The 11,363-nt window shown below is 38.5% G+C and overlaps 1 protein-coding gene across 1 annotated transcript in view; it reads left to right on the plus strand.

The window, feature by feature from the left end:
• Nucleotides 1–11,363, plus strand: part of TSHR (thyroid stimulating hormone receptor) — a 67,034-nt gene extending 55,671 nt beyond the window's left edge. The window contains exons 9-10 of the mRNA XM_013940978.2: nt 8,175–8,363; nt 9,953–11,363. Coding sequence (XP_013796432.2) covers nt 8,175–8,363; nt 9,953–11,363 — 1,600 coding nt within the window. The remainder of the gene's footprint in view (nt 1–8,174; nt 8,364–9,952) is intronic.

Below are 11,363 nucleotides of genomic sequence, written 5' to 3' on the forward strand. Positions count from 1 at the left end.
ATGGCTCACTGCACATCTTCCCTCTGGGAAGGACATAATGGACAAAAAACTCCTTCCTAGGGATGGCAAAAGACAGAAGACTAGCTCAGGATCTAAAGTCTAAAGGAGCTGAAAGATTGCAGCAGCAGAGATGTTGACTCTTGCAGTTAATGGGGGCATTTAGTGCACCAGTGTAGTTACTATGCTAGAGAGGTGTATAGGTAATGAGATGCTGAAAAGGTTTGTGGGCCAATGCTTTGCTGTGCAATGTTACCAAGGTAAGCCCACTCTGGAGGGGCTAGCTTTGAGAGGTGTGTGAGCTGCATGAAAACTCTTGGTTTAGGGGCCAAGTTATGTAACTGAATTCATACACAACTAAAGAACTTCCTTCTCCCTTCCTTCTCACCCTGCGTTTTCAAGCTAGATTTCTCAGATGACTTGAATTATGTGCTAGCCCACCTGGCATTGATCCTCATGATCTCAGGATGTGTTTTACATTTGCAATACAAACAGCCAGTTATCCATCTCCCAATAGAATGATATACCTGCATGGTTGACAATATCCATAGTAATATTTAAAATTAAAGAGGGATATGGTACTACATACATTACAGAGAAGTATTGTTTCTCAAAGGCAGAAGGTATTAAAAGCATGCAAGCAGTAGTAAATGTAGCAGTAAATAAATAGTGGCTTAAAAAATCAAACTATTTCACTTCATGATCTTTTGACTTGCAAGTACTATAAAGTTAAAATCTTAGGAAGGGTGCAATACAATATTAATTTTTAAATTTTAATGTATTTTTAATAGCAATTTCAGAGACTTCTATTACCCATGGATAATCAGGAATTATTCCACATGTGCAATGTATGAAGAGTTTGTTACAAAGCAAGGTGTCTTCCAAGAACAATTCAGTAGATCTCTTAGTTGATCTTGGGGGACTAGAACCATTTAAACAGGAATAAAATAGCTTTTGGCACTTCCACATATGCACTACTTTAAGGTGGCTAAGTCATAGTGAGTGCAAATTGGGGGGAATCCTATTATTTATCATTGTGTCATACCAATGGCTGGTAATATCTCCCACAGGAGACAGAAATGTGCTTGCAGTGGGTGCTTAATTACATACACCCTACTACAGTAGACTAGCATTAATCACAAAGACTAGCATTAATGAGTTAATTATAGATAGACGAAAATCTGTTAACTTGCAAAATGATCTGAGAAGTCTGACAGCTGTGGCCCTTCCCTGTGCCCCTCAGAAAGTGTAAATGACTTGGTTTAGATAGTAAATAATTTGTTAAGTCATTTTTGGTTTTGACATCTAGTTGTTCTTACCTAGCATGGGAATTTGTGGACACTGGATCTTCTGCAGGAAGAAAGCTCATTTACAATAGTCTTCCATGTTAAAAATTACCCTGTGGAAAAACATTGCCAGAAGATAGGTATTATTCCTTTTGCTAGGGCAATGAAAGGCATTATCTAGAAAGGGACTAGTATGCAAAAAAAGAAAAATATTTATGGAGCTCAAAAAAAGAGAATCTGTCTTGCCTCCCTACCAACCTGGCATTGCTCATCCTCTCTGGAGTTTCCTGTATGTACTCTTGAAGTAAGATATGACGGAATGGTTGATGGAACATCTGCCACACAGGTCTATCATATATTGTTTTTTCCAGATTAGGATTTCAGCAGCAACAGCAGTTTAAAGGCTGAAAGCCTGACCTTGGGTCAGCCATGAGAGGGCAGTTTCCTTCCATTTTCACTTTAAAGAAAAGCAATGGAAAGGATTTAACTACAAAAATTTATTCTTGGTTATGCATATTGTGTGAGTTTGGGCATGCTCTCAGGCCAGCTAGTTAGATGCATATATTTAAGCAGATATTAAAAAGCTGGGTACATTTTTTCATAAAGTTGCAGTTTGCAAGAACAGAAAAAGGGGAAAGTGTGATCCCTGCGGAAAGGAGAACACATGCCAATATTCCGAGCCCTCTGTCACTGCTCTATCTTCAGATATATGTAGATGTATATGTGGATTCTTCCCTTTGGAGGAATAATTTAGCGGTATAATGACAGCTCTTCACCTAATAATGAAATCTTAGGTAGGATTCAGAGATTCAGTGGATCTAATTTACTAAATGTATCAACAAGAGCTGCTGCCTAGAACACAAGCTCAGCAGAGTACAACAAAAATATAATCAGGTTTATTATTCAATTAGCTTTGCCAAAACATACAGACTGAATTCAAAGTGTCAGCTAAGATGGCACACAAGATACAGGTGGGCCATTATCTTTAAAAAGCAGAAGTGCCCTCTAAAGCTTCATTTCCCTATCCAAGAAACAGTCCTACCTCAGGAGGTTCCTTCTGTTTCTGCTGTTGGGCACAAGCGAGTCTTCAAGCTACAGGGACACTCTGCAATCTGCTAATCAAACAATGTAGATTCACAAGCTGTAAAGAAACTTTCTGTAGATAGAAATAATATCCATAGTATAAGTAATATCTCTAGTCTAAGCTCATCTGTTATACATTTCATACTTTTTAACTATTGCAGTATTTCAATACTCAGAAATCTGAGTGTGATTAGGTAAAATTTCCCAGTTTTACTACTATGCATTCAATCTCATTTTCTCAATTACCTGCTTTTTAAATTCTCATTATTACTTGATTTCATACTACAATTGTATGCTTCTGGATGTAAAAAAGGTTATTGATAAAAGCTATTGTCCTTTATATCTAGTTCTGAATTTCTGACTTCATAAAAACAACAAAGAATTAGATGAGAAAATAGTAATTCAGAAAAAAAATCACAACTGAACAGCTAAATTTCTATTTAACTCTTGTGTGGTATACACATTTGGTTCAGGAAACACCGTGTCTCTTAAATCATAAGCCATGTTTTATTCCCATGTTCATCTGAAGCTCTGCAGTATCTCTACAACATTCAATCTAATTTGCAAATTTCAAGTAAGGTAAGCAAAAGCCTAGAAATGTCATATGGGACTTATAAGAAACCGTAGGAGGAAAAACAAAACAGCTAACAAGGCACAATTTTAAAATTGGTTGAGCACATTTTGGTTAATTCTATGCTCCACAGTGTAGAGCTTGAGGCTACTACAGACAGACAACTTTTAGTACCTGAGCTAGCTCTCTACTACAACTACTTAAATGATAAACCCTGGTCCGGGTCTGAGCTGGAAGTGAATTTTGTCTGTACTTTACCATAATTTTGAACATTTGAGCTCCACAAAAAGCATGGCTGCCTGGTTTCCATGCCAGCCTTTGGCAGGGCATTGTCAGAGGCTGTGTGGAAATCCCAGGAGGCTCTGTGAGTCAGGGAGTCCTTATTCACAAGGATGTCTCTTTAAAAAGCCCTTTGCATGCTGACTCCCCCCATATATATCATATTAAGCCATATCTTCACTGATTGTACTTTTTATTAGAGTTTCTAAGAAAAGGCCAATTTTTCAGACTGACAGGCCTGCGCTTCCATTGTTCTCCCCAACTTTTTAAGAATTGGTGGCTCATTTGCTACCTTCCTGGGCTGGGACTCTACAGCAGTGCTAAGCTGGAGGTTATGTACTGCTGTTACTAATCCAACTATTTCCTCATTGAGTTCCTTCAGAACTTTTGTGCGAAAACCATCCAGCCCTGGTGACTGAGAAGTTTTCCTCCTCAGGGAACAAGCTGACACCAAGCTCCCAGGAGGGTCCTGCAGTTGCAATACTGGAGGTGCAGACAGAAGATAAGACATGATACACTGTGGCAGACAAGGTGCCAGTAGTTTTAGTAGCAGAGCAGTAGTTTAGGGGCTTCCCAAACTGGGGATTTGGGAAACTTCCAAACTTCTGAGCCACCGTGTTTAATGTGGCTTATTTGTGGGACCAACCCACCTGTGATAGGATTAATCCTGAGTCACAAGAACTTCAAGATGGCTGTGCCTAGATCTTCTCTCCAAGTTCCCAAATTTAAGCAGCAGATTTTGTTATAATAAAAACTGCAATACCTAACTATTTAAATACACACCCATACACACACACACACATATATATACTCAAAAGGATTAGGTAAGATAGAACAGAAATGACTTAGGCTTACAACTAATTCCTCCAAGCCCTTTGTTCTCACAGGGCAGATCTTTACTTTTAGACTTTATAACATTATTCAATAGCACTTTGACTTGCAAAGCACTTTGACTTTGCAAATTTCCCTGTGGTCTCTGGGGAACTGTTTCTGCCACTTCTGAGGCCTGGGCTGGCTGCTCCCCGCTCCTCGCAGCTCTCCATGAGCTGCAGCTCCCACCTCTGCGCACACAGGGCCCCAGAGAGGCTCCTCTCTGCCCAGCGCTCACAATGCAGAAGCCCCTGTCCCCCAGGGAGTTTCTCCTGACTCAGTTGGTTGCTAAGGGAATGTGACACAATTGTGAATAAAATCAAAACAAAACAGGATATTGTCCTTCTTGTTACCTTGCTATTTGGACTGCACAATGAATTATGGCACCAAGTTTCATGATTTAATTTTGCATTTTGTGAAAAGATTATACCTTCTTTTCAATGTTCTGCCTCACATTTTGAGGTGCCACATACCTCATCTTGCAAGAAACAGTGAATAATCATTCCTAATCACCTTCTTTACACTGTACATATCTATAGTCTTCTACTCTTTCCAGTCTTAGCTTTTCCTAACAGTAAAGTCTGTATCTATTCCTTATTACTTCGTATAGAAACTACTTGATACTTCTAATCGTTCTTGCTGTACTGTTCTGTGCTCATCTACTTTATTTACGTGTTGTTAAGATGAGACAAAAGGAGCTGCATATAGTATTTAAGAGGTAGCTATATTAGATTTATGAAGTTTTTCTGTTCTATTTATTTCCCTTCGACATTACTGAACAGCACTGATCTGACATTTGCAGAGATGACTCCAAGACCTTTCCAGAGTACTAGGTAGATTAAACCCAGTGTCATCCATGTACAGTTAAGATTGCTTTTCCTAAGCACACTCCTTTACATTCATCAATAATGAATCATGTCTACTATTATACCACTCAGTCACTTAGCATTGGGGGATCCTTCCACTTCTTTTCACAGTCAGTTTTAGCTTTCACTGCCCTGAATTATTTTGTATCAGAAGCAAGCTTGGTTGCTTCCACTCTCCTTGTCTTTCCAGACTTTTTATGAATATTTCAGTAGTACCAGTGCCAGTCTAGCCTCTGTGGACCTCCACTGCAATGATGTGTATGCTCTGATACAAGTCCATTTTCCATTCTTCCTCTGGTATGAAAACTTACCATCTCTTCCCAGTCTTTTCTCTCACTCTTTTATTTTGTTATTAATCGATGAGAGCCATTCCCCTTGTCAAATAACAACTCAGTTACCTTAATAGCCCTTGATATCTGCCTTTGCAAGGCTTTACAGAAATCCAGGTTCACTGTACCAACAGGATCATCTTTCTCCATATGCTTGTTCCAGATCATCTTCAAAGAACTCCAAAAGGTTTGTGAGTTGTCACTTCCCTCCCCCAAAGCCTTAGCAACTCCCATCATATGGCATTTAACCATGTTCCCTTCCTGCAGGTAGACTGCTACTACCATGAGCGCTTGATGGAGACCTTTGGGGGTTGCTGAAAGGCCAGCTTTGTCTTGGTAAGATCTGGTCCAAGATCTAGTTCACCAAGACAATTTGCTTCAGAAGGATAGCTCTATAAAAATGAGGAAATTAGTGAAAAAACAAAAAGGAGCAGCTAAGGGCCACTAAGATGATTAAAGGATTGAAGCATCTGTCATATAAGGACAGGCTAAGAGAGCTGGGACTGTTCAGCCTGGAGAAAAGAAGGCTTGGGGGATTGTATCAATGCGTAGAAGTACCTGGCGAGGTAAGGAAGACAGAGCCAGACTCTTCTCAGTGGTGTCCAGTAACAGGACAAAAAGCAATGGGCACAAACTGAAAGACCAGAAATTCCATTTCAACACAAGAAAAACTTTTTTACTGTGAGGGAACAGGTTGCTGGAGATTTTGTGGAGTCTCCATCCTTGGAGATATTCAAAACACAACTGGACGCAGCCCTGAGCAACCTGCTCTAGTTGACCCAGCTTTGAGCAGGAAGGCTGAACTAGTTGATGTCTAGATCCAACCTCAACCATTCTGTGATTCTGTAAAAGATAAACTGCTAGCAGGCAGCATTCAGACTCTTTTAAGACCCATATATAGCTTTACAGAAAACACTTACTATCTATCAAAAAGGACTGTAGAAGAACAAAGAAGAATTTGATGTGGTTAAAATCAACTCATTGTGACATATTCAGATATGTATGATGGCAAACAAGCTATCAGAAGTAAAAAGCCCTCCTTCAGAAAGTGGAAATAATATCTAACTCAATTTAAAAATAAATTTTGGCAAATCAAAAGATAAAAAATAAGGCAGAGCAAAATAACAGTTTTAGAAGCAATTTGTTTAAAGCATAAAATAAGTAAAAATTTTTAGATGCAAGAAACCAGCCAGAGTGGGTTAGACTCACAGAGAGACAAGAGCAGCACTCTTGGAAAACAATGCATAGAAAAGAACTGGATTATTTATTAGCATGGGTGCTCACTATGAAAGCACTCAACAATGTTCCTACACTAGAACCTTTTCTATAGGTCAATTTCTTTGCAGAGTATAATTCTGAGGATCCATCTCAACTTAAGCATCAGCAGAACAGGTTTTAGGACAAAGCAACAAAATGAGTGGAACACCCTAGCAGGACCAGATGATCCTCACCTGGCTGTTCTAAAGGAAATTCACCTCCCCAACAAACTGTGTAATATACCAGCTGAGTTGGACTCAGTACCAGAGAAATAGAAAGTGGTGAATGTAACACTAAATTTTCTGATCATTTCAGAATGGACTAAGACACATTTAAAGTCTGACTTCCATATAGTAGAAACTGGTAAAGCCATAATAAAGAATAAAGAGCAAGGGTGTGAACACATATGTGTAACATTTGGGCATAACCTTTATTGTGCAAAGCTATGCACACAGACCTACTGATTCCAAAGCAGTTTGCAAGGCACTCCAGTCATGCTGCAACATATTTTGATAGAAAATACCATTGCTCTTTCCCTCCTTGCTCCTCCCCTGGATTCTTCTATGCTCTTTTGCTATGAGGAATGTGCTAGCCCTGTTTGTATAATTCATTGTAAGGATCCAAGCTCTGGTTTATTTTTTTGAGGGGAGGAGGGGAACTAGCAGGATATTGTTGATTCCTGGACAGTGGAAATAAGCATTTTTCCATGTTGTTTTTCATGTTGTTTTCATTGTCTTTTAAAGACAATGTATGGTAAATGGTCAACTACTCTCCATGAGATCTGTGGGGATTCAGTGCATAGTTTTTTTGAATCACAAAAGCAATAGAATAAGCTGACTCTTTGCTACTAAAACACTCAAAATGTGACAACTGAATAAAACGATGCTGTCTTATTTTGCAATCTAATAAAAATTAAGTATGATTTTAATTTCAGTTTATGAAGAACATTGTTTTAGCAACTAGAATGCTTTCCCTTGAAGTGGCCCAACAGGTGACTCTAAGGAAGCCTGAAGGAAAATAGCTCTTCCAATGGAAGCAGTAGTTACTTTCAAGAATTTTTAATTCTTTGTTTTTGCATATGCATTTGTATATGGTTGGCTTTAAAGGCCTCATTTAAAAATCTTGTTATTTATCATCCATATTTTGCACTATGAGACATTAAAGATATGAGGCTTTAAAAACCAGGGAAGTCACAGGAGGATTTCATATCCTACTCAAATTTGAATGCATCCTAGCAAAGTGCCATGGTATGATAAATTTTCAGTATAATGTTGCAAAGATTTTAGGAGGTACTTAACTGTATGCATAGTATTCCCACTGAAGGGTATGGAAATGTTCATGTACATAAAATTATATATATGCTAAAACATTAATAGTATCAGAGCCTGTGAATTAAGTGGATGAATGAGTTCATGGTGTCAAATTAGAATTTACTCAATTCCATAAGAATATACTATATCTACTTTTGTGCTTCAGAAGTGGAATATATTCATGTAGCTTGCTAAATCCTCTCTGCACCTTCTCTGGATTTGATCTTTGCTGTAGAATTCTATGAAACCCCTACATTACTGTTACAGTCTGAAAAGTTTCAGTACAGTCATTTGATGTTCTGAAGTTTGTTTCTTCCTTTACCTAGGGATGTCTCCAGAACAGTCATTGCTAACCTTCCAGCCAAAGGATTGGAAAGCCTTAAAGAACTGATGGCCAAAAATACATGGACATTAAAGAAATTACCAGCTGTAAAGATATTTCTTCAGCTAATGCGAGCTGATCTGTCCTACCCAAGTCATTGTTGTGCTTTCAAGAACTGGAAAAAAAACAGTGGGTGAGTTTCAGTAACTTGCATTCAATTTTAAATTACATAAGTAAAAGGCAATATTTTAATATTAACATAAAATTACATATAATTGGACTTTTGTGGACATGCTTTCTAAATATAGAGGACATTCTTTGAAGCCGAGATATTACAATTTCAAACTGATAGAAGAAAGAATTTTTGATATAGCATAGAATTTGTAGGACCTTTTGCTACAGCTCTTTCTTTTGCTGAGCCCAGAAATAAGAAGAATCAAAAAGAAAAAAGAACAACCAGAACATATTATAGTAAGGACTGGAAAAAGAAGTTTTGGAGGGGACATAACCTCATGTTTCAGATGTCTTCTAAATGAAATGCTGAGAATGGATCATTCTATAATAACCCTGTGGACAGATTATTTCTGATTCCATTTCTGCAGGATTTCCTGATTCCCTTCAGAAGAAGTGCTGACAGCTATTAAAGAGAAAAAATACAAGTGTAGATGTCCTGATGCAACAGAGCAATTCATCTGCTGTAACAACAACAACAACACACAAACTTACTGTGTTTACTAGCACAATGTTACTGCAGAATTCAAATATGAATCCAATGCAAATTTCTTCAAAGTTTTATACGGTTTAGGGCTATGAATTCTTGTTCAGTCCCTGATGTAGGAAGGCAGCATCAATCTTCAATATTGCAGTATTTGAGGTCTGAATGCATAGTATATTAAAAATATGCTATGTAAAGTACATGAATTATACAAAATTCACATAGCAATAACATTCACAATTCACAATTACAGTGGATTAGGAAAGTGCAGATAGACAACTAAACCAAAGAAAACTAGAGAGATTCAAAATCTGGCAGGAAGAATGTACGGAAAGAACCTAATTGATCTAATGACAGAAAGAACCAAGTATGTGCTTGTCCTTATTACTGGAGATGAAAAATTTCTCAAACAGCCTGAATTGTATGCCATCTGGAATTGTGCACACCTGGAAATGAGACATGCTAAGGATTACGTGACAGTAGATGACAATGATCAAAAAATTTGATGCCAATTTACAAGATATTTTCTAGTAAAAAATACAAACAATCTGGGACTACAAACACAAGTGCATCACACCATGGAGGTACACAATTCCCAAGTACTATGTTATTAGTGAGTTTTAAAGATACTAGAGGAAATACACAGGAGAGAAATGAAAATGACCAGAGTTCTGGGAGAAACTGATTTGTGAGTAAAAAGGAAAACAACGCTTTGTGTATTATCTTAGAAGTCTTGTGGCCCGTTAAGAGCGTAGACCCCTAGGAAGGAAGAGGGATTATGGATGGTGACAAGCTGCATTACCACTGGGGATACCTGATAGCAACTGAGAAAGCAAAAAGATAGGTTAAAAAAAGAAACTCTTCTGGGACTTAAGTCTGCTGGGATGTTCGATCCCAGAAACTCTCAAGCTTATTGTTCACTATATTCTCTTTTCATTAATAGAAATGTATTTGATAATGTTGTTATAGCTAAATTTTCTTTCACATTGTGATTTTAAGCGTTTCCTTTATCTACCCACTCTATTCTAGTGGAATTGTAAATGTGATTTCACTCTATACTCTTTCAGAATTCTGGAATATCTGACGTGTAACCAGACTGGCAGTCACAGCTTTCTTAAGAGAAGATCAGTCAAAGCTCTCAGAGGTCCGTTTTACAAAGATTATGCAGAAGAATATACTGATCACACTGACACTGTGTACGACAAAAGCACCAAGTTCAGGAATTTTCATGAAAATTCCCATTATTATGTTTTTTTTGAAGAGCACGGGGAAGGAAACATTGGGTTTGGCCAAGAGCTCAAGAACCCTCAAATGGAAGATGTCCAGGCCTTTGACAACCATTACGACTACCCTGTCTGTGGAGGCAATGAAGATATAATATGCACTCCAGAGCCTGATGAGTTTAACCCCTGTGAGGATATAATGGGGTACCAATTTCTAAGGATTGTGGTGTGGTTTGTGAACCTGCTGGCCATACTAGGTAACATTTTTGTCCTTTTCATCCTTCTGACCAGCCATTACAAATTGACTGTACCACGATTTCTGATGTGTAACTTGGCCTTTGCTGATTTTTGCATGGGCTTATACCTTCTCTTGATTGCTTCTGTGGATCTCTACACCAGGTCAGAGTACTATAATCATGCCATAGAGTGGCAGACAGGGCCTGGTTGTAACACAGCTGGCTTTTTCACAGTCTTTGCTAGTGAACTTTCTGTATACACGCTCACTGTAATCACCCTAGAGCGCTGGTATGCCATCACTTTTGCCATGCACCCAGATCGAAAGATCCGCCTCCGACATGCCTTGGCTATCATGCTGGGAGGTTGGCTCTCGTGCTTTCTTCTCGCCCTTTTGCCACTGGTTGGAGTCAGCAGCTACAGTAAAGTCAGTATCTGCTTGCCTATGGACACTGAAACACCAGTGGCTGAAGCCTATATTGTCTTTGTTTTAATATGTAACATTATTGCTTTTGTCATTATTTGTGCCTGCTACATAAAAATCTATATCACTGTGCGAAATCCTCAGTACAAGTCAGGGGACAAAGACACCAAAATTGCCAAAAGGATGGCTGTGTTGATTTTTACTGACTTTCTGTGCATGGCTCCTATCTCTTTCCATGCATTATCAGCCATTATGAGCAAACCCTTGATAACTGTCACCAATTCCAAGATCTTGCTGGTACTCTTCTACCCACTCAATTCTTGTGCCAACCCATTTCTTTATGCTATTTTCACCAAAGCTTTCCGAAGAGATGTATTTATCCTGCTAAGCAAGTTTGGTATATGTGAGCATCAGGCTCAAGTCTACAGAGGTCAAACAGTCTCAACCAAAAACAGCAGTGGCTCCTACGGGCAGAGAATCAGCCGAGGGATAGGTCAGATTCTTACAAGCATTCAAGACCCAGTCAATGATTACCTCCCTACTATGACAATGCAAGATCAAATTCTTGTAGAAGAATGCAAGCAAACTGAGCTATAA

The sequence above is a fragment of the Apteryx mantelli genome, chromosome 4 (genome assembly GCF_036417845.1).
Source record: "Apteryx mantelli isolate bAptMan1 chromosome 4, bAptMan1.hap1, whole genome shotgun sequence".
NCBI lineage: Eukaryota > Metazoa > Chordata > Aves > Apterygiformes > Apterygidae > Apteryx > Apteryx mantelli.